Genomic DNA, 24052 nt, shown 5'->3' with positions numbered 1-24052 from the left:
TCAGCTTGTTTGCACTGCTTTGGTTTTTATTTTTTTTATCTATTTACACCTATGATCACAATAATTATACACATAATAATAATCAACTGTTTAATAATAACAAAACATGAAATAAATTAAATAATACAATAAAAATAAACAATCAACAATAACAATACCATAAGCATAATAAATCAAATAAACATCAATAATAACAAAAACGATAACAATATGATAATAAATAACAACAACAATGACAACAATATAACAACATTCACAAATAATAACATAATTAGCAAATAACAAAAATAAAGAAGCAATATCATAAGAAGAAGAATATACACAATTGATGATATTCAACAATCGGAGGGAGAACATGACGTCAGAGTCCGTTCCTTTAACGGGACCGTGGTTGAAGCAGCGGCACCGACCGACCGGAGCAGTCCCGTTAGTAGTAACGGTGTGTGTGTGTGTCGGTGCAGCAGCTGCTGCAGCCCTCGTGCACAGCGCCCCCCCAGCCCCCCTCCCTCCGGTGCGCCTGCGTGCTGAGACGCACCGAGCGACCGACCGTCCGCTGCATGGACCGGCAGGAGGACGGAGACACACCGGGGCCGGTGTGAACCTCACGGTAACGGGGACTGCGGGCGGCGACGGTGACGTGATATGATGCCGCGCGGGATCACGGTAACGTAAGAAGACCAGCAGCAGCAGCAGCAGCGGAGGAGGAGGAGGACCGTCGAGGCTCCGCCGAGGAGGATGCAGCACTGACGGACTGATCCGGTACCGGGAGGAGAGGGGGGGGACACATCCGTACGTCCGACGGGGACCCGGGATCCTGGACCGACCCGATCTGATGTAAACCCGCGGGGATGGACGGGTAGGCAGGGAGGAGGCGCGAGGAGCGGAGCGACCGACGGTACATAACGGAGGAGAGCGCGCGAGGAAGAGGAGGAGGAGGAGGCGCCAGGCAGAGGAGCAGCGCGAGGAGGAGGAGGAGGAGGAAGGAGGATGAATTCGGTCGATGGAGGAGGAGAAGCGGGCCCGGAAGGCCTGGCGACGGCAGGTAGGGTGTGTGTGTGTGTGTGTGTGTGTGTGTGTGTAGTGGGAGCTGCTGTCGCCATGATGCCTCCACATCCGCCCATTGACTCAGAGTGTGTGTGTATGTGTGTGTGTGTGTGCTGGGGGTGGAGGGTCCTACCAAGGAGGATTGTGGGAAGGCCTGTTTGGTTGTTAGTGTGTGTGTGTGATGTCATATGTACTAATATGGCTTTGATGTCACACATAATCTGTGGTCACTTGACACTTTCATGTTCCATTCAAGTACTCGTAGTACTGGAAATACAAGTATGTGTTGTATTAATACACTGTCATCAGCCACAAAATGCTGGCCTCTGATTGGCTGCCACCCTTCAATTAAGATGTACATGCGAGTTACCTCACCAGATTAAGGAAAGGTGTTTAACCTGCAGGTAACCATAGCAACAGCACTGACGCTTCATGCCAGGGTTCCTGGTTAAACGTAACGATCTGATTGGTGGTCTGACCCTCCACAATAAAATATCTGAGTGGTTCAAGTTGCAAACCAAATCACCAGCGGGCTTTTACTGTGAAGAAGCTGGTAGATGTTGAGGCTTTTCATCTGGAGCTATTTTAGGCTTTTCAAAGACTGTGTGTGTGTGTGTGTGAGGAGAGAGACAGCCAGCTTCATCACAATGGACATCCCGTCTCTGGTTCTGGTCCGGGATCAGTCAGGTAGACAGCTGATGGAGAATCAGTCCCTGGAAAGTAGTGACTGGAGTCTGGGGTGGACTCGCTGGACCCAGACCACCAGGAAGTCTCAAGAGCCTGCAGGCTGCTCTCAGACCACTATAGAACTTAACAGGTCTACCCTCGCTTCACACAAGTCTGTGGGAGTCTCACAGTCCGGCAGACCCCCCACTGGTCCATTCTTGTGCATACTTCAGGGTTAAGAGGTGTTCAGGTACAAAGTGCAGCACTTTACCAGCAGAGACCGGGCTTCCCGCCCTGCATGCACTTTTGCAGCAAAGAGCTCCAGTCCCAGTGAGTGAAACATAGTGGCTCATTAAATAGTTTCCATATTTAATAAGCATCGTGTGCTTTTCATGCGAAGCAGCTGGAGGGCTTTTACTTTGAAGGGGCCACAGGGCTTTTACTTTGAAACAGCTGGGACAGCTAGACAGGCAATACCTTTATCTATATGTCGTTTCTGATTTATTTTTAGCAGTAAAATTATGAATAATTGACTTTGGCACAGTTGAAAGGGACTTGGAGGACTCGGTAGGACCTGGTTTTCCTCCACCTGGTTTTTATTGTTACCCCATGATGAGTTGAAGGTCATGCTGCCCAGGAAGATTCTGGAGTTCTGACCCATTTATGTGTAGCATAGGTCGTAGACCAGCATCTTCCGGTAATCCGGATCAGATCGTCAATCTGGATCTGAACTGTCAATGTGGACTTTGAGGAGATGGATCGGTCCACAGGGAGGACTCGAGGACACTAATGAAGGAGAAAGAGGACTCGGTCAGGACGTGGTCTAGGTTCCCTTTCATCTCCTCCCTGATTTTGGGTTCTCTCTCTCTCGGAGGGTTAGAGACGTTCAATGCCCTCAGTGTGTGTGTGTGTTGGATTAGCTTCTTCCCGCTGTGCAGGATGATCCAACACACACTCTTTCAGTCGGCTTTTAAATCGAAACGTCCATCAGCTGCTCTCCCTGAAGCCCGATTGGTTGGTTTTGGTGGAGGGGGTGGAGCCAGTTTCAGAGGCTCGAGGTAGTAACACCGGGGGGCCAACAGAGGGAGCTGGGGGGGTTGAAGTAAACAGCTGATAGCAGTATTACTACTGAGGCTCAGGTACTTGTACTCCTCTCAGGTTCTGGTGACGCAGAATGTGTTCGGGCGGTCGACGTCCTGACGGTGCTCCGGGAGAAAGTGGCCTTCGTGTCAGGTAAGACCCGCACCTGCGGACCTGAACCCGGTTCTGGTCCCTGTGGGACCCGGTTTAACGGACTGTACCTTCCAGGTGGGCGGGACAAACGTGGCGGACCAATCCTCACCTTCCCTGCCAGGACCAATCACGATCGAATAAAACAGGAAGACCTCAGCCAATTGGTCACCTACCTGGCGACCGTACCCAGGTATCAGCCTCTCTGTCTGTCTGTCTGTCTACCTGTCGGCCTCACCACCTGTCTCTTCCTTGGCCTGTCTCCCTCTACACCCCCATCTGTCTCTTGGAAAGGTCTCACACTGTAGCAGGACAGCGTTTCATTAACTCCTCCCTGTCTCTTCCTTGGCCTGTCTCCCCCTTCACTCCTCTTGTCTTCCTGCCTGCCTGCCTGTCTGTCTGCCAGCGAGGACGTGCGTGCCCGGGGCTTCACGGTGGTGGTGGACATGCGCGGCAGTAAGTGGGACAGCGTGAAGCCGGTTCTCCGGACGCTGCAGGAGTCCTTCTCCTCCAACATCCACACGGCGCTTCTCATCAAACCAGACACCTTCTGGCAGAAACACAAGACCAACCTGGGCAGCGCCAAGCTCAGCTTCGAGGTACTCCCAAATACTACTCCTGCAGTAGTCTGGCCATGCTCACACCAAAGTACTACAATTGACTTCTATGATTTTGTCCTTTGTATTATTTCCATGTTAATGGGGCCAAGTAATGACTGAAGTATCGCTGCTGCTAACAGAACATACCCGTATATCTCTTCAGACCAGCCTGGTGTCGGTGGAGGGCCTGTCCCGGCTTGTTGACCCCTCCCAGCTGACCTCTGACCTTGGCGGCTCGTTGGAGTATGACCACGTGGAATGGACCGAGCTGCGTTTGGGTCTGGAGGAGTTCACGGGGGCCGCCGCCCAGCTGCTGGCCCAGCTGGAGCAGCTGGAGGCCGGGCTGAACCGCATCCCGGAGCCCCAGGATGTGGACGAGGCCCGCAAGTGAGTCCGTGATTAAGTGTTTCAGAACTTGATATATTCAGTAAGTATGAAGTTTATGGAAGACTTCCTTTCATCTCCAGACTGCTGGAGGAACACAGCCGCCTCCGTAACACCATCGCTACAGCGCCGGTCGACTCCCTGGAGCGAGAGGGGCAGAGCTTGCTCCAGCGCATGCGCCTAGGCCCCACCCACGGCGACTCCTCCAACGAAGGTGGTGGCGGCGGTAGCCATGGCAGCTGGCTGTCGGGCGGGGCGGACTTCCAGAGCGTCGCGCCAAAGGTTTCGTCTCTGCTGGACCGACTGCAGGCGGCTCGCGGTCACCTGCTGCAGAGCTGGAGCGACCGGAAGCTGCACCTGGACCAGGTGCTGCAGCTGCACCTGTTTGAGCAGGACGCCACCAAGGTGAGATCAACAAGTACGGTCATTCAAGGACTTACCTGATCACTAAAGTACTACCAGAGATCACAAGTACTCTTTCTGTCCAGATGTCGGAGTGGATCGCTCACAGTAAAGATCTGTTCGTTCAGAGTCTGGTGGAGGTTGGGCAGAACCACCAGCACTCCCTGGACCTCCAGACCCAACACCAGCACTTCACCGCCAACTGCATGGTTCGTGTTGATGTGTGTGTTTATCTGTGTGTGTGTGACGCCTCCCTAACAACGGTCTCCATGCAGAACGGCAGCGTGAACGTGGACAGCGTGGTTACCGTGGCGGCGAGGCTGGCAGAGGCCGGTCACTACGGGGCAGAGCGTATCGCCTTGGTGTCGTCGCGGTTACAGGAGGACTGGAAGTCCCTGACGACGGCGCTGGAGGAGCGCAGCAACACGCTCGCCATGGCGACCGGCTTCCACCAGGGGGCAGAGCAGGTGATTATACATCAACGTGCATGCATGTCTACCTGCATTTCGCCTGTCTCACTCCCAGTTTTTCGGTGTCCACCTGTCTACCTGTCTCACCTCCATCCTTTGCACCAGTCTATATCCACTACACCTGTCCACATTTGGTCTCTTCCTACATGTCTCACCACCTTTTGACCTACCTGTGAATGTCTACCTCACTTTTAGCCTTCTACCTGTCTGTGGATCTGTGTGTCTACCTGTCTACTGTACCTGCCTGTCTCTCTACCTGTCTGTCCAGTTTGTGCTACGAGTGGAGGGTTGGGTTCAGGCGTGCTCTGAAGGACCGTTGCCGTTGGCGACAGCAGAGCTGGAAGCTGCGACAAAGAAACACCAGGAACTGAACGAGGAGATCTCTGCGAACTACACACAGGTACCTGTCTGTGTGTCCACATACCTGTCTGTCAGCATACCTGTCCATCTCTCTCACCACCTGTCTGTCCACACAAATTGCATACGTGTCTGTCTGACTGACCACCTGTCTCTCTGCAGGTCAGTGAGAGCGGTAAAGCCCTACTGGACCTTCTCCAGCGCTGCCCGGCAACGGACTCTGACGATTCCGCGACCAAACCGGACTTCACTGCTGCCGCGCACGGCATCGTGGGAGTTCTGCACCAGGTCATGCAGGTACGTTTCACGTCAACGTGTCTCACATGTGACTGACAGACAGTCAGGTGGACTCACGTGAAGTTGTGTTTTTCCTTTGCAGGGTCACCATGAGGTGGAGGGGGCGTGGCAGCACCGTAAGCTCCGCCTCCACCAGCGTCTGCAGCTGTGTGTGTTTCAACAGGATGTTAGACAGGTACGACAGATCCAGATCCAGACTGATACCCCCTTCACACCACCTTAAATCAGAGTGCATGTGTCAAAACAACCGTCTGTCTGTGTCTCAGGTCTTGGACTGGGTGGAGCAGCATGGTGAGGTTTTCCTGAACAAACACAGCGGCGTCGGGAAGTCTTTGCACCGAGCACGAGCCCTGCAGAAACGCCACGACGACTTCCAGCAGGTGGCACAGGTAAACACATAAACCAGGCTTAGACCGGGATTAACTGAACCACGCTTGTCGAACCTGGGATTCAGAAGGAACAATGCAGATTCCGTCCAGGCTGTGGAACGGTGGACACATTTTCTACCCTGGCAGGGTTTCTTGAGGAGTCGTGGGACCAGTCAACCAGTCTACATGTGTTTTGTGGGTTTAGCTTTCAACCGTGTCCCCTGGGCTATCTTGGGTACTGACGGAATACGGGGTACCGGGGCCGTGGTTATGAGCCATAATGTCCTTGTATAAACAAAGTACGAGTTGTGTCCCCATTCTCGACGTTAAGTTAAGCTTGTTCTTGGTGGGTGTTGAACTCCCCCAAGGTTGTCCCTCGTCTCCGATCCTGTTCGTGATATTCCTGGACAGGACCAGAAGGCGCAGCCAAGGTGAGGAGAGTGGGGACCTAAGGGTTGCATCCCTGCAATTTGCAGACGATGTAGCTCTGTTGGCTCTCAATTTACCATTCAATCTATGGGCCGACCCTCGCCTATGGTCATGAGCTTTGGGGTAGTGACCGAAAGAACGAGATTGCAGATACAAGTGGCCGAGACGCGTTTCCTCCAAAGGGTGGCTGGGCTCAGCCTAAGAGATCAGGTGAGGAGCTCAGTCATCAGGGAGGATCCAGCTGAGGTGGTTCGGGCATGTCATTAGGATGCCTCCTGGACGCCTCCCTTGGGAGGTTTTCTGGGAACGTCCAACTGGGCGGAGACCCGGGGCAGACCCAGGACCCACTGAAAGGATTATACTGTATATCCTGGCTGGCCTGGGAGTGCCTGGGGATCCCCCTGGAGGAGCTGGTGAATGCTGATGTAGATTAACTGAAGCACGCTTAAATCGGGACAAACTAAACCACACTGTGTGTGTGTGTGTGTGTGTGATTGTGTGTCAGAACACTTACACCAATGCAGAGAAGCTTCTGGAAGCAGCAGACCAGCTGGCTCAGTCAGGGGAGTGTGAGGAGGAGGAGATCTACCAGGCATCCAGAGACCTGGAGCTCCGCATGCAGGTAACCGTCACCGACATGCCGCAGATGCATCGAGACCAAGCTTTTATTGTGACGAGCGGCGACAGGAAGTGTGTGTGTGATGTTGACGCGTGTGTTGTAGGCGTTCATCCAGAGAGTGGAACAGAGGAAGCTGCTGCTGGACCTCGCTGTGTCCTTCTACACACACACTAAGGAGGTAAACACACATGCACACGCATTTATACACACGGTATACATACTGTACTTTAGAGCACTGTGGTGTTTGCAGTACTTATGTGGGTTGTGGTCTACCTCCAGCTCTCCGTGTGGATGGACGGCCTCCAGAAGCAGCTCTCCTCCGAACCCTGCGTTTGTCCCGACACCGTCGAGGCCCTTCAGGCTCTGATCGGCCAGCAGCAGCAGCAGCAGGCCAACACACAGGTGACCCGCCGACCTTTGACCCCTGAGCCTAGCCCAGCCATGACGACCTAACCCCCTAGCCTGACCTCTGACCCCTCCTCACCCTCACACTAACCCCCTAACTCTAACCCTGACCTACAGGAAGCTGCAATGAGTGTCATCCGGGAAGGAGAAGACCTCATCCTGCAACTCAGGTACACGCCGAGTGTGGGTGCGTTTGAGTCATACCTCAGCACTGCGCGGGTGGCGTTTACAGAACACGCGTGGAGCTGGTGTATGCAACTGTTGGGGGTGTGTTGGTTGTTTTAGGTTCCCAACACCACTGGGGTTTGTTTGTTTTCGGCCTCAAAGCAGCTCTGTGGCCCACGTGATGTATGTGTTCTCTATGGGTGCATTTGTTTTCTAGTTTGGGTGCATTTGTTTTCTACTTTGGGTGTGCTTGTTTTCTACTTTGGGTGCAGTTTGTGGGTACACTTGTCTTTTTTTGTAATTCTTTTTTCTGAAAGTGAATTTGAACGCTTTCAGATTTGTGTTTCCTCTGTGGGTGCGTTCGTTTTCAGGTTTGGATAACACCTACGCGTTTGTTTCACTGCTTAGCGCAGCTCAGGGGGAGTCTGCGTGGTCTTTGGTGTGATGTTAAAACCCTGCTGGTGCATTTGTTTCTAGTTAAGGAAGATCACGACAACTCTGTTGTTCTCTGGTTGGATGAACCGATCTGGATGCGTTTGTTTCAGGCCTCAGGGCAGCTCGGTGGCCCACGTGGAGACAGTGCTGCAGCAGCTGGAGGAGTCTCACGTTCAGCTGGAGGAACTCTTCCACCAGAGGAAGATCCGATTGGATGTTTACCTGCAGCTCCGCATCCTGCAGCAGTGCACCCTGGAGGTACTTTGTTTATCATTTCCAGATAATAAATAACAGCTACGTCACAGCGCCCTCCACTGGGTCACGGGTGCGTTCCCTATATATGCGTTTCCTAGGTAACGGGGGAAATGGACGCCTGGAAGCAAGACCTTCAGAAACAGTCCCAGGACTTCTCTGCGGAGAAGCTAGCATCGCCGCGGCTAGCCGATGCTAACCAGGACAAGGTGTCTCTGGGCCAGTCCCGGCTGGTGGAGGCTAGCCCCGAGGTGCTAACGCTAGCGCAGCAGCGCATCCACAGGTAAACGCCGGAGTGATGACACGATCCTGACTCATCAAAAATAAAATCCATGTCAGTGCTCTGATGATTGATCAACTGGCTGATTGATCTGCAGGCACATGGAGCGAAGGCTGGCTATGAACAACATGATCTACGAGGTCATCCAGCAAGGTCACGACCTTCAACAGTACATCACCGAGGTCCAGGCGTCGGGTGAGAGTCACGCCGTCGCCGTATCTGGACCTTCAGGGCCGCTTATGGGCCTTTAAGGGATGGAAAGGAGCCATTGAATGGGTTCCAGGGGTCCTTGGGGTTCTTTAGGGCACCACATGGGGTTCTGTTATCCTTGAGGAGGTTCTTAAGGTATCTGTATTGACTTCCAGTGGTCCTCGAGGTTCCAGGAGGTTTTTGTGCTTGCTCTGGTGGTCCAAATGGGTTTTTTAATGGGTGTCCATGGAGGGTTTCCAGAGTCTGCTTCACTGGACAGTCTGGAGGAGATCCATTATTCACTAAAGGGGTCATGTGGTCTTTGAAGTGTTCCAGCTTTTTTGGATCCTCGTTAGAGGCTTGCAGGCGGTGCTTCAGAGGGTTTTCCTGGCAGAGGAGGGTCCGGGGGTCTCTGACGGGCACCAAAACGTCAGTTCACGGTTCAGACGTTGCTCATTTTAAATAGAGATTCTTTAAATAGAACAGAAAGCAGATCCAGTCTGACCAGTTCAGCATCCCTCTGATGATACTGGGGGGCAGAGAGGAGAGTGGGGGAGGGGGGAAAGGGGGACGGGGTTGCCATGGAAACTGCTCTCTGAAGCACACAGCTGGTCCCCATGGAAACCGGGGTATTGAATTTGCCATGGAGACACACACACACACACACACACACACAGAGAGTTGTCCTACCAAACTTGTGGGGACCAAGACAGGCAAAATGAAGGTCGTGTGTGTGTGTGTGTGGCAGGTATCGAGCTGGCGGAGGCGGAGGGGGGTCTCTCCTCTCAGGTGGATGAGCTGCAGCGCCTCCTGCAGGACAAACAGAAGGAGCTGCAGCAGATTGCAGATCACACACACACACACCTGGAGCAGAACCTACAGCTGAGACACCTACAGAGCCAGGTCAAGCAGGTAACACACACACACACCTGCAGAGCCAAGACAGGTCACAGAGGTGAGACAGGTAGGCCTGGTCAGCAGTGGGATCACGTCCACCTGTCTGTCTGTGTTTCAGGTGCTGGGCTGGATCTCAGAGGGGGAGGTCATGCTGTCGTCCTGCATGTTGAACTCCAGCTGTCTGTCTGAAGCCGAGCAGCTGCAGAGGGAACACGAGCGCCTCCAGCAGGCCATAGAGGTTACTGCACACACACACACACACACACACACACACACACACACACACACACACAATACCATTAATCCCAACCAGACTGTGAGACAGGTCTGACCGTCTGTCTCTCCAGGCTCTGCTCCACGCCGACTCCCTGCAGAGGACCCACCAGGTGGCTCTAGCTCTGCAGCAGAGAGCCGAGCTGCTGGTCAGGTGAGTCCTGATGGTGGATTCCTGATGCTGGTTCCAGATGCTGGTCTGGACCAGAACATGACAGTGCTGTTTGTCTTTATGCTAAGCTAGGCTAACCAGGTTCTGTCTCTAAATGTTGGACCATTCCTTCAGCTCATTAGCTGCCCACACCATGTGACCTCTGACTCCCCCCCTCAGGTCAGGCCACTATGACCCGGATGCAGTGAGGTCTTGTGCCCAGACGGTAGCGCTGCACTGGCAGACTCTGATGTTGAGGATCGAAGACCGGCTGAAACTGGTCAACGCCTCTGCAGCCTTCTACAGGACCTCCCAGCAGGTATCACTGTATACCTGTCTGTCTGTTCTACCTGCCTGTACTACTTGTCTGTATGTTCCATCTGTCTACCTGCCTGTCCAGGTGTGTGGAGTGCTGGAGAGTCTGGAGCAGGAGTACCGACGGGAGGAGGACTGGTGCGGAGGCGGAGAGAGGCAGCCGGAGCTCCTCCTCCCGCTGGTCAGCAAACACATGGAGCAGAAGGAGGCGTTCCTGAAGGTGACGGAGCGTCGCTATTGGCTGACCATCAATAACACACAACTATCATAATCTCCCAATGGGTCCCTAACAGTCTTGTTTCCACGGCGACAGGCCTGCACCCTGGCCCGACGGAACGCCGAAGTGTTCCTCAAGTACATCCACCGCAACAGCGTCACCATGGCGAACATCTCGGGCCACAGTGTGGCGGGGGTCACCGAGGTCACAGGGCACTCCAGGGTGCCAGAGCAGCAGGTCAAAGGTGAAGCTTCCTTTCCTGTGAAAGTACAGTGGAGGCTGTGGGGAGCCCTGAGGCACCCCTCGGTTAATTGGTCTCAGCAGTAAAGTGATCCGGGTGTGTTTGTGTGGCTGCAGGGATCCTCAGTGAGCTGCTCCAGAGGGAAAACAGAGTTCTGCACTTCTGGACTTTGAAGAAACGGAGACTGGATCAGTGCCAGCAGTACCTGATGTTCCAGAGCCACACTCAGCAGGTCTGCCGCCAGCGCCTCACCACGCAGAGACTTTTTACAGCGATACATCATTGATTTAATTTAATATCTCTTGGTTGCAGTAGAATGTGAAATGCAGGATCGGACACGTGTCCCAGAGGTTTTTGTAAAATATTTTCTTCCTTTTTTGGTTGCAGGCTCTTGATTGGCTGCAGCAGTCAGGTGACCACTACCTGGCCACGCACACGTCGCCGGGCGCAAACGTGGCTGAAACGCAAGAACTGCTGAACAAACACAGAGAGTTCTGCGTGTCGGCCAAGGTGACAAGATATATATATGTATAAATACACATATAAATGGTGCTGGTGAATTTGTTTCTAGTTTAACTACATGTACAAATACCTCGACCCGTCTGTCCTCTCAGCACACACAGGAAAAGGTCCACCTGCTGATCCAGCTGGCTGAGAGCATGCTGGCGAAAGGCCACGCCCACCGCACCGAGCTCCGCCGCTGCGTCGCAACCGTGGACAAGCGCTATCGCGACTTCACCGTCAGGATGGGGCAATACCGCCACCTGCTGGAGACGGCACTGGGAGGCTGCTCGCAGGTGAAAACACGCAAAATGGAAATAATGACAGAGTATTTTGTTCGATTTGTATGTTGTGTGTACAGTAGTATTTTGTACGTATAGTGAGCATTCTCTACGGTGTCTCTGTCAGGACAACAAGGACCTGGAGCTGGAGCTGATCCCCAACAGTCTGTCCGACTCCGACCCCGAGGTCAACCTGTCCGACCCGAGTCACCAGGTCAGCGACGAGAAGAGACGCTCAGCGCGTAAGAAAGAGTGAGTACTGCAGGTACTAGTGTGAGAGTACGACCGTTGTACCTGCCGTGGTAACGCATGTGTCGGTTCTCAGGTACATCATGGCCGAGCTGCTGCAGACGGAGAGAGTCTACGTCAGAGACCTGCAGGAGTGTATCGAGGTACGCGGCTAGTACACACTAGTACTGCAGGACCACAGAGTACACCACTGTAGTACAACAGAGTACTCATTCAACATCGTTTATCAACACCAACAGCACCCCTCTGCTGACAGACTGCAGACATCTAAAATCACCAGTACAGCTGTACCGTAGTGATACTACGTAGTACCATGTAGTAACTGCATCCACGTAATACTTTGTCCTGGTGCAGACGTACCTGTGGGAGATGACGAGCGGCTCGGAGGATGTCCCACCTGGTCTCGGCAACAAGGACGACATCGTGTTCGGGAACATCCAGGACATCTACGAGTTCCACAACAGGTACCGCCAACTATACCGCGAAATATACTGCAGTACACCAGAAAGCACAGAAGTGTACTGCTGTACTTCAGCGTGTGTACTTGTACTCTGCAGTATCTTCCTGAAGGAGCTGGAGAACTACGAGCAGCTCCCCGAGGACGTGGGTCACTGCTTCGTTACCTGGGTAACCACGAGTTTGTCTCTTTTCACCAATGACGCATGAGAACCCCGTGAAACAACGTTAATGTTGTTACGTGAACGTGTCCGATGTTTCAGGCCGACAAGTTCCACATGTACGTGACGTACTGCCGGAACAAACCCGACTCCAGTCTGCTGATCCAGCAGCATGGCGCCGGCTTCTTCCAGGTGAGTCCCCCGCCGAGCCGAGTCCGTCTCACGCCTTCACGGTTTGGTCATGTGTTTGTGTGTTGGTCTGCAGGAGGTCCAGAGGAGACACGGTCTGGCCAACTCCATCTCCTCAGCCCTCATCAAACCGGTCCAGAGGATAACCAAATACCAGCTGCTGCTTAAGGTGACGTGTCCTTAGTGAGGAGCTTTTGTGCTAATCTGTGGCTGTCTCATAACGATAAAGTTTGGTGTGTTTGTAGGAGTTGCTGGCGTGCTGCGAGGAGGGGAAAGGTGAAATCAAAGAAGGTCTGGACGTGATGCTGAGCGTCCCGAAGAGAGCCAACGACGCCATGCATGTTAGCATGCTGGAAGGTACGACAAGCTTTTAGTGTGGAGGAGCTTAGTGGGACATTCCTAACCGCCACCTTTCTCACTGATGACAAAACCTCCTCTTCAGGTCTGGACGAGGGTCTGGAGGTGCAGGGCGAGCTCCTCCTCCAGGACTCCTTCCTGGTCTGGGAGCCCAAGTCTCTTATCAGGAAGGGGCGGGACCGGCACCTCTTCTTGTTTGAGCTGTCACTCATCTTCAGCAAGGAGATCAAAGACTCGTCGGGAAGAACCAAATACCTGTACAAGAGCCGACTGAGGGTGAGACACTTGGAACCTGTCTGTCTTCCATATGAAACACATGGTGGCCTGTAAAGTAGAAATATCTAATGTGAGGTTTACGAGGACTCGCCGGCTTACAGGGACACACTTCCTGTCATAGTCCAAAAATCACGTCCTCACAATCAGGTGAAACCAACACACCGAGTCCTCAACAACTGACGCTCTCTCACTTCCTGTCCCCGTCTAGACCTCGGAGCTGGGTGTGACCGAACACATCGAGGGGGATCCCTGTAAGTTCGCCCTGTGGGTCGGACGAACGCCGACGTCGGACAACAAGACCATCCTGAAGGTGCGTCCGCGTCCCCATGACACCATTCCTGCCCACGGGGGTTTAAAGGTTAAAGGTCGTCTACCTGTCTGTCCTCAGGCGTCGTCGCTGGAGCTGAAGCAGGAGTGGGTCCGCAGCATTCGACAGGTGATCCAGGAGAGGCGGGGCCACCTGCGGGGGGCGCTGAGGGAGCCCATCCCCCTCCCCAAGACGCCGAACCCGACTCTGGGGCGACAGCGCAGCATCAGCCGCAGGTCGGTTCCACCATCAAACTCCACCACAAGTTCATTCTCCATCCTGGTTGTCGAAATATGCTTTGGTCGTGCATACTTTAGTTAGACAGACGGGTCTTCATCTAAATATCTGTCTGTCTGTCTGTCTCTTGCAGGGAGACGAGCGAGGACGCAGACAGTCTGGGCGACGCCAGCAGTCAGCCCGACACCGTCTCCATCGCCTCGCGCACCTCCCAGAACACCGCCGACAGCGACAAGGTAACACACACACACACACAAACACACACACACGCACACAGGAGGGTGTGTCACATGACCTCACCGCCGCTGCAGCTGGCCAGTTGCTTCGTGTTCGAGGGAGTTTTCTCCGTTCGCTCCTCAGTTTGTTTTCTAGAAACCAGAGTCCACTTCTCTGCTGCTCCGCTCACCAAAGGTACGTCTCATTCCTTTTACCTGCCGGCGGGGTCGCCGGGGCCCGTGACCTCTGACCCCTTACATGCCGATCGCCTGGAAAAACTACAAATGCATGAAAATTCAAAGTAGTTTAAACAACGTAATTTATGATACTTTATTATAGTTTTAGTATTATTAAATGCCAGAAAGCTTATCATAATAATGCGTTTTTAATTAACACTGTTACTGTAAACTTGCTCTGTAAGTACAATTTTGGCATGTTGGTACTTTACCCAAGTATTTTGAAGTTAATTCAAGTACTTTAAAAAGTACAGTAGAAGTATTGACTCCACGAGGCTGAACAATAACATTAAAATACTACATAATAATATTATTGAAGTAGAAAATATTCGTAGTAGTACTTGAGGTACTTTCCACCAGAGTTGATCCGTCTCACATCTGGGATCCATCTGGACGGGGAACACCCCGGAACTCCCAGTAGACTCTGGGGTGTGTTTGTTTTCCACACCAGCTGGAGCCCATGTGCTCATCACCACGGAGGCTTCTCCTTCTGTGATTGGCCGGTCGGGAACACGTGTCTCTTGCCGGAGAGGAAACCTCATGTTGTGTAAAATGTCTTGATTATTTCCCACAATGCATCTGATGCGCCACATGCGTGGCTTCAACACATCCAGCTGCAGCGGCAGTGAGGTCATGTTTCTGCGGCGACGCCCACAATACTACTACTCCCGTGTATTAATACAACCCGTCTGTCTGCCCAGTTGTCGGGGGGCTGCGAGTCAGTGGTAGTGCTGCTGGACTTCACCCCCGGGGGTCCCGGAGAGGTCGGCGTGCGCTGCGGTCAGACGGTGGAGCTGGTGGAGCGCTCAGCCGAGCGGCCCGGGTGGTGTCTGGTCAGGACCACGGATCAAACGCCCCCTCAGGTAACCCACGGCAACCAGACAGCGTGTGCATATAGATATATATCTATATCTATCTGACATGTCGACTGTTCCCCCTGCAGGAGGGCCTGCTGCCCATGAGCGCCCTCTGCCTGTCTCACTCCCACAGCGCGGCGGACATGGAGGGGCTGGTGCCGGCCTCCACCACCTCCTCCAGCACCTCCTCCACCTGCACTACCACCACCACCACCTCCTCCTCCTCGTCCTCCTCCTCCAACGCCTCGGCGGCGGCCGGGAGGGGTGAGTGATGTCACTTCCTGTTTAAACATCCTGAAGGATGATGATGTCTGTCCCTTAAATATTGAAATCGCTCTTTGTGGCGCGGTAAACACCGAGTTGTGTGTTTGCTCAGACCTGCTGGTAGACCAGACAGACAGACAGTCAGACAGACTGAAACTGTCTCACCTCTGTTCTGAGTTACACTTTGACCTGAAGGAGATTCAGACTCAACAGGAATCTGCAGCTCAACATCCGGACTCAGTGTGTGTGTGTGTGTGTGTGTGTGTGTGTGTGTGTGTGTGTGTGTGTGTGTGTTTTGGTTCCCGTCGGAAAACAATGAGGCTCCAGTTTAAAAATAAAGTAGCTGCTTCCAGGTCAGCTCTTCTGTTTATTTTCATTAATTTTAAATAAAATAGAACATTTTCTTTAAGTATTTGAACACAATAAGTTGAGTTTGTCATTTTTATTTATCATAATATACTATATACTATATTCATACAAAGCTTTATTGTTTATTTTCTTTCATATTTTGTTAATTAGTTTTATATTCAATTAGTTATTTGATTATGATTTTTATTAATTTAATTTCCTCAGATCTATTTGTTTCCTTAATTGGTTGTTTTTGTAATTTTATTCATTTTAAACTAGATTTTATTTGTACTTTGAATCATATTTTATTATTATGACATTTAAATAATATTTTTTCTACTTTGTTCTATTTTATTGTGACTAATTTTATTGTCAATTCATGAAACTAAATTCTCTGACTCTGTTAGCCACACCCCCATGTCCCTCTAACCCCGCCCCCCTGCCTGAGCCCCGCCCACCGCCTGCTGACCGTGGTTTCATTCAGCAGCGTGGACAGACAGGAACACCTCTGTCTGTCTGCGTGTCTCTTTACGTCCCTTTTTTAAAAGCTGTTTTTCTGAATGGATTGCATGTGGCGGGGCAGAGGTGCATGCTGGGATTGTTCTTCCATTTGGGGACGGCTTGTGAGAGAGGGACAGGGCGAACGAGGTGGGTTTCAGTGTGAAAGTGAGACGGAGAGAGAGGAAACATGAGTGTGTGTTGGTTAATGAGTGACAGAACAAGGTGACTGCGTGTGGACCTGTCTCTCTCTCTCTCCCTGTCTGTCTGTGTTGCTGTCTCTCGACCATCACAGCAACACACACACACTTTAACAACAGGAATGTTTTCATGCGTTCAACAGGAAACACAGGTTTCTTTATTTCTATAAGTGTGTGTGTGTGTGTGTGTGTGTCTGCAGGAGGTCCTCATTGACCCGAAGGGAAGACGACAGCAACAAACTGTCTCACTCTCTGTCACAATAACGCTTCACATGTGTACTTTTTAAAGGGAAAGAAGTACTACGTCTTTTAGAGTAATCCTACACAGACAAGATTAAAGTAATACTTAATACTATATATTCACACGACGTTATAGTGGACAAATACTACTACTTATATATACAGATGTTACTGGCCAGCAAAGGGGGCACTCTGAGCTCCACTGGGCCTCATTCACACATATAAACATACATTCACCTTCCTTCTATTCAAATTCTATTATTCTATTTATTTAAAAATGTACATATATGTATATGATTCATTTAAAAGCACAAACTGAAGATGCATTGTGTTTGCGTCTGCAGACTCGAGTCTTTACGGCTCTGAAGCTTCGGGGCTCCAGTCAAGCGGTCAAAGTGAGACTAAAACCCAACACTTGAAATTACCGACCCTTCTGAGGTGCAGTGAACTCACCGTGACGCTGCTTTTGTTTGTTTTCCCCCTCAGGTGCCGCCTCTCCCGCCGCGTTCGGAGTAGGTGGGGCTCCAGGGGGCGCCGTCGGCTCTCCGGGGCCAAAACGCAGCGGCTCCGGAACTGGAAACACCTTGAAGGTAGATGGCCGGTCATCCTCTGGTAGAGTACTAGAGTACTAGTAACAGAGGTAGAAGTATTACTAGTACACAGAGAAAACAGCTAAAAGTATTAGCAGTTTGTGAATTTGCTCGTCCCAGAATCAAAGTTTATCTCATCTTACGACCTGTAGAAAGGATTGATTTTAAGTTCTCAGGAACTCCAGTTCCCAGGGTGCACTTCAGCACCCTCCGAGCTTCCTCCGGTCATAGAGTAACCGTGTGTGTTTGTGGCAGCGCTGGCTGACCAGCCCCGTCCGCCGGCTGAGTCAGGGGAAAGCCGACGGCCAGAAGAAACCGTCAATCAGGACCAGGAGGCGGGACAACAGCAAGGAGCAGGCCACGCCCCTCAGCGCCAACGCACAGAAGGCCAGGAAGGAGGAGGCGGGGCAGAGCGGCGGGGAGGAGGAGCCAGAGGAGGAGAGCCACACCCCTCTACCGCCCCCAATGCAGATCATCAAGGACCCCAACAACCCGGAGGTAACCTGGACCAGGGTTCATTTTTACACCGGTCACTTGGACCAGATTCTGGATGTGAAGTCTTGGGCTGGACCCGCTAACCCGTGTCTTCTCTCCTCCAGGCTCTGGACTCGGACCAGGGCTCCAACGAGTCGGACTCGGAGCAGAGGAACAAGGCCCTGAGAGGACGCATGTGAGACCAGCACGCTTCTGTAGACCGCCGGCAGTTTGATGCTCGGGGGACGAGGTCTCACGGGTTTGTGTTTGCAGGTTTGTGGTGAACGAGATGATCCAATCAGAGAAGGACTACGTGAAGGACCTGGCTGTCATCGTGGAGGTGAGACTAGAACAGGACCCGGGACCACTTGGAGGGACCATTAACGTCCATATTTAATCTAAATATACCGTCTCTCTTTCTGTCTGCCTGCCTGTCTCTCTGCCTGTCTGTCTCAGGGCTTCATGTCCCGTCTGGAGGTCAGAGGAATCCCGGAGGAGATGAGAGGAAAAGACAAGATCGTCTTCGGCAACATCCAGCAGATCTACGACTGGCACCGCGAGTCTGTCACATTATTAACAACAACAACAACAATAATAATAATAATGATGATAATGATGATTGATCCCGTCAGACTCACCGTGTGTGTGTTTGTTCCAGTTTCTTCCTGGTGGAGTTGGACCGCTGTGTTCAGAACCACGACCTGCTGGCCGACCTCTTCATCAGACACGTCAGTTCCTCTTCATCACTCTCATCTTCATCACTCTATCACTTCATCTTCATCACTCTATCACTTCATCTTCTCGTTTCCTGGACAGAATATTCAAATAACTTTTAATCAAAGAATTTAATACTTTAGTTTTATTACAAACAGATACTTGGAAGTGTGTATAAATGTAGTATGTGAAAGTACTTTATACAACCATTGTCGTATCAATACACCCGTTACTGCAAACAGTACTGCATTAATACACTGATCAGTACCGTGAATGTCCTGCAGGAGCGCCGCCTCCACATGTACGTGGTTTACTGTCAGAACAAGCCGAGGTCGGAGGTCATCGTCATCGATTACGAGACCTTCTTCGAGGTAACGTATCACCACAAATACACAACAACAGCTCATTTAACACACATTATTAACACACACTATTATTTCCATTCTCGATGCTTGTCCTCACGTTGGAGCGGCTGCATCATTCAGGGAATTCCTCCTGGAAGAAGTATGCATTAGTTCACTCATTGATGAGTCGACAGACAGAAGTGTATTCTCACACGTATTAGACACATAACATGAACAAGCACACGACGTACCTCCCGGCTTCACTAAAACGGACGATTTTTGAATGGAGTCTGGTGAGGAGGAGCAGCAGGAGTCCAGCATCCAGACGCAGGAGAACCGCCGGGTTCTACAACACAAGCAAACAGACAGACGGCTTCAGTTTCTCTCTGTTCATTGGTCTGTCTGTCTGCAGGAGATCCAGCATGAGATCAGCTGCAGGATGTCCATCAGTGATTATCTGATCAAACCCATCCAGAGAATCACCAAGTACCAGCTGCTGCTGAAGGTCAGTGCCCATCTACTGACATCACACACAAACTCTGGAGAACCCTAACACGTCATACATGACTTCCTGTCTGTCTGTCTGTCTGTCTGTCTGTCTGTCTGTCTGTCTGTCTGTCTGTCTGTCTGTCTGTCTCTCAGGACTTCCTCAAGTACACATCTAAAGCAGGACTGGACTGTGAGGAGATCGAGGCAAGTCTACTATTACTGTAGTTCTGTAAAGAGTTTTAACTTGAACAGTCTCACTGCTGCCCCCGGTGGCCGTGGGCAGACAGTACAGCCAGCTCACAGCTCTGTGTGTGTGTGTGTGTGTGTGCAGAAAGCAGTGGATCTGATGTCGCTGGTACCAAAGCGCTGCAACGACATGATGAATCTGGGACGCCTGCAGGGATACGAGGTACACCTGTCTCTCTCCATCTGTCTGTCTGCACAAGGACATGACAGAAAACAGTATATTTGAATATCTACAAACAAACCAGGACAAATAACGTTCTAGAGGTTTTAAGGAGAGAAACTCTCATCGTAATTTTGTTGTTTGTCTGATTTGATTTGAAGTCAAACTTTGAGCTCTTTTCAAAGCATCACATTAGCAAAATATCAACTATATCATAATGTGATAAAACAGAGGTTGTCCTGATGCCACCTAGTGGCAAAAAGAATAAATTACTGCAGCTTTAACCCAAATGAAACCCTGGGGAAGCCCACAAGTAATTATTATCCACAACAAATGAAAGAACCTTTAAGCAAAATGAAAATATGAAGAACCAAGAATGGAACCCTGGGGAACCCCACAAGTGAACCTCCCCCGTCGTCCTGTTGTGCAGGGCAAGTTGACATCTCAGGGGAAGCTGCTGCAGCAGGAGACCTTCTGTGTTTGGGAGCAGGACGGAGGAGTTTTATCTCGCAGTAAAGAGCGCAGAGTTTTCCTGTTCGAGCAGATCGTCATTTTCAGCGAACTTCTGCGCAAAGGCTCCAACAACCCGGGATACCAGTTCAAAAACAGCATCAAGGTGAGACTGGTGTATAATGGCTCAAGCCCTGGACCTGCATTCTGACTGGTTCACACTGGGAAGTAAATGGTGTTTGCTGTGTGTATGTGTGATCAGGTGAGTTACCTGGCGATGCAGGACAGCGTGGACGGTGACCCCTGTAAGTTCGTGTTGTGGTCGCGTGGCTCGGCGGAGCGATTCACGCTGCAGGCGTCCTCCGCCAGCATCAAGATGACCTGGGTGGAGACCATCGCCACTCTGCTGGATGCACAGAACAACTTCCTGTCAGGTGAGTGCATCCTCAAATCACCTTGAAATATCCTGGAATCTTCCTGGATCTACCTTGAATCATTGCATCCTGCTGGATCACCCTTGAGCTTCACCGCAATCATCTCCGAGTGGCTCCGCAATGGTCTCGGCTCCCTTTGTGACCCATCTGGATCTGATCAGGTTTAGATGAACCTGAATCTTTTTTTTAAACCCTGCAGCTCTTCAGTCTCCGATTGAGTACCAGAGGAAGGAGGGCGGGATCTGCGTCACCCGCCCTTTGTCGTCAGGGCGACCGCCGTCGGCCCCGCCCACGCCAAACGGCCACGCCCCTCAACCTCCCCCTGACAGTGAGCAGGACGACCAGGTTCGGATTCCCCTCGTCCTGATTTTATGCTATCGTGATTTATTTAAGTTCCTGTTACGGCTAAATGTGACCTCTGAACCCCTTTAGGAGCTGGTGCTGGTGCTGCAGGACTTTGCGGCGGTTCGGGAGGACGAGATCTCTGTGTTTCGGGGGGAGAAAGTTCAGATTTTGGCATCCAACCAGCAAGGTCAGAGTCTGGTGTACCGGCCGGCCAACAGCGACTCGCCGGCCGCCGAGGGCTGGGTGCCGCGCAGCATCCTCACCACGCACTGACGTGTACAAGTACACAACAGTACCCTGGTTTACTACGAGTACACACATCAAATACCGCGGCGTAACGGGGCCTGAGTCATGCTGCGAGGTGGAGCATCAGGATGCCGATGAAATGACCAATTTAACAGCGAATCGTCACCCCAGAGAAACTCAAATTTAGGAATTTATTCATTAATAAACGTATTGTTTTCATTTCATTGTTTTGCTTGAGCGTTTTGAGGTCCGATTATGAAGCGTTTTAAATGGAAAACAAGCAGACATCGACAAAATTAAAGCACTTCCTGTAGCAGAAGATGATTTCCCTGTTTTGATTGGACAGATATCTTCATCCTTTCTGCTCCACATTCACAACCAAGAGATCAGGAATGTCTCCTGACTCCCGGCTCCGATCACCCGCCAGTATTAGACGAATTACAAAGCAGGTACTGTTAGTCTCCTCCCACCTGGTGCTTCAACATTCAACCAAAAACACATCTCCATCCTGCCTCGTCCAATCAGACGTCGCCATCAGGTCGGCCTCTAGTTTACTGCCCCCCAGACCAAACCAATCACACTTTGATGACTCACAAACGGTTTCCTGTGTGATGTCAGTGGGAGGGAGACCACATGACCACGTCGTCGTCGTCATCATCATCATCAAAAACAACAAACTGGGATTCCAGGAAGCTGCAACAAGTGACAATGAAGACAGCTTAAAAAATAAAAGCCTCCTGGAAGAGAAGAGGTGAAAAAGACCCGTCAGCCAATCAGAACAGAGCTCTGTGTCTGCGTGTCAACTTGTTAATAGTGTGTATAAACAGACTGACACACACACCCACTGCTACGATGATGAAGATTAACTATGATGATTATGATAATTAAGAATAATAGAATCTGTTTTTCACCTCAACTAGAAAAAAAGAGAAACTGTTTGTCATATTGTTTGTTTGTGAGAGAGAGAGAGAGAGAGAGAGAGAGAGAGAGAGAGAGAGAGTGTGTGTGTGTGTGTGTGTATGTTAGTGACGACGTCCTGTGTGTGTGTTTGTTTTTCCACAGACAGTTAGGTGGATTCCCGGTGTAGCGTTGCCATGACGACTCGTTGTGTTTGCGGTGACACCTTTTTGTTTGTTTTTGTTGTCTTTTTAGCAAACCAGAGCTGCAGCTTTCCTCCCCCCTCCTCCTCCCTCTCCTCCCCCCCTCTCCCGTGCATGCAGCTCAGGTTAGTTTGGATATTATGCATTTCTTGTTCCTGTATATAGACCAGACCTCCAACTGCTACTCCACTAACTCTGGACAAAAACCGTCTGTCTCTCTGTCCAACAGACAGAGAGGCAGCAAGTCAACCTACTGTGACCTGTCTGTCTCTACTAAACCTTCAACACGCTCTCTACCTGTCTGTCTTTCTACCCGTCTCCCTCTCTGTGTCTCTGGTGCCATGCTCAGACTAAACCAGGGAGCTAGGCAGCTGGTCTAGTGCCCTACGGAGGACGTAGGCAGAGACAAACCAGGAAGGGTTTAAGGTGGAATGCTGCCTCACATGCAGCTCGTCCATGGTATTTGAGAAACCAGGGAGACAACGTGCTGTTGCATTAAGGGCAACACACAAGGACACTGGTGAGTGAAGTCTTCACATCAGGACGTTGTTGTCTCAACAGGTTCAGAGGGACGTTTGTTCATTTTTAACGAAGGGATAGTTTCATTCAGCTGCAACTTGCCAAACCCGCCGTCAACGAGGGGTTTAGGAAATGTTAGCACTTCAAGAAGAAGCTGACGGAAGGGCCTCAGAAGCAAATGTGTCTCTTACTTCAGCACCACAGACGGCAACATGCATTTCATAGTTTGACCTGCTGAGATGAACGTCGGTGCGTACAGACAAAGTGAAATAATTTCCTCGTGACTTCGAGTCACGTCCGTCTTGCGTCAAGTTTTGTTAAAATCACGTCATGTGTCCAGTGTGTGTTGCACTTAAATGCTGCATTCATGTCGCGTGGGAATTCCCAACGTGCAAACACCAACATTTTAAAGCCTGGCACTACATGAACACGGACTCCTACAGTCTGCTGTTAAAGGGATTTAAGTATATTTAAATACAAACGTACGCTCAGTACTTTGCACCCCTCACATAATTAATGCTCCGTCCAATCCCACGTAACATGAACACGGCATTCATTTAAAAAAAAAAAAAATGCTATCTTTGTTCCCTTTTCAGGAATGTTGATGTTGTGATTGGGAATGCAAAAAACAAACAAACAAAACAGAGTAGAAAGCAAAGAAAAGTCTTGTGGGGTCAAATATCTTCACGCAAAATGTCTGCAAAAGGTCACGACTGGGGAAGTCGGGTGCACCAGGGCGGCCGGCGGTGGTGGAAAGCAGAACGGAGTGCACTATGAAGAGTTGAAGGTGGATTGTAGTGCACAAGGAAGGGGGTACGGTGCACTACAGGAGCGTTGAGGCTCAACACTATGGAACATAGTGCACTCTGGAGGGTGTGGCGCAGGGGGAAGTGGCCCACCGTGGTGTCTGGCCGGCGGTGTGACAGGAGTGCACTACGGAGGGCGTAGGGTGCTGTTTGAGACCTAGCCTTGTTGCCGATCGGCAAACTCAACAAACCAATCAAACGGTGTTATTTGTACAGAACTAACAGCTGCTAACCGACTGCTAACAGCTCTCTGTCGTTGTTTGTAATAAACTTCATTTTTCATCCAAAACGATCCGGACATGCAGTTTATTCTTCACCAATAAAACTAGAGATTATTATTGATTACATACCTGCCGACGTGGACGGGAACCGATCCTGATAAGAGCGGCTGTAAAGCACTCAAACAATTTAACCAATTACACAGCAGAGATATGGCGGACCGGTCTGAAGTTCAAACTCAATCTGCTGCTGGGTTGGTTTGTGCAGACATTTCAGAATTAACATCAATATTTAGGTTTCTAAAAAGATCATTTAATCTTAACCTCAAACTTTTCTTACACGATGGAATCCATTGCAA

The 24052-nt window shown here is 50.9% G+C and overlaps 1 protein-coding gene across 1 annotated transcript; it reads left to right on the top strand.

The window, feature by feature from the left end:
* Positions 1-542: 542 nt before the first annotated feature.
* On the top strand, positions 543-23777 carry LOC311010183 (kalirin-like). Its single transcript, XM_084004760.1, has 56 exons — positions 543-1042; positions 2869-2943; positions 3019-3133; positions 3347-3539; positions 3703-3926; positions 4007-4328; positions 4412-4534; positions 4601-4792; positions 5064-5195; positions 5315-5449; positions 5532-5624; positions 5716-5838; positions 6752-6868; positions 6969-7043; positions 7145-7267; positions 7388-7440; positions 7981-8128; positions 8224-8405; positions 8500-8597; positions 9340-9503; positions 9607-9726; positions 9836-9915; positions 10093-10231; positions 10313-10447; positions 10541-10688; positions 10802-10917; positions 11073-11195; positions 11300-11482; positions 11595-11719; positions 11793-11859; positions 12071-12180; positions 12274-12343; positions 12436-12525; positions 12599-12691; positions 12768-12879; positions 12965-13155; positions 13364-13465; positions 13544-13698; positions 13833-13935; positions 14853-15014; positions 15095-15272; positions 16903-16953; positions 17045-17148; positions 17404-17646; positions 17748-17818; positions 17896-17962; positions 18079-18182; positions 18281-18350; positions 18621-18707; positions 19093-19185; positions 19323-19377; positions 19505-19578; positions 20006-20191; positions 20288-20459; positions 20659-20804; positions 20892-23777. The coding sequence occupies exons 1-56, from the start codon at positions 988-990 to the stop codon at positions 21075-21077; spliced, it is 7053 nt and encodes a 2350-aa protein (XP_083860886.1). The 5' UTR covers positions 543-987; the 3' UTR covers positions 21078-23777.
* Positions 23778-24052: the final 275 nt, after the last annotated feature.

The sequence above is a fragment of the Eutrigla gurnardus genome, assembly GCF_963514095.1.
Source record: "Eutrigla gurnardus genome assembly, chromosome: 24".
Taxonomy (NCBI): Eukaryota; Metazoa; Chordata; class Actinopteri; order Perciformes; family Triglidae; genus Eutrigla; species Eutrigla gurnardus.
Note: the sequence above shows the minus strand (reverse complement) of the source record. Positions and strands in the feature narration are given on the sequence as shown.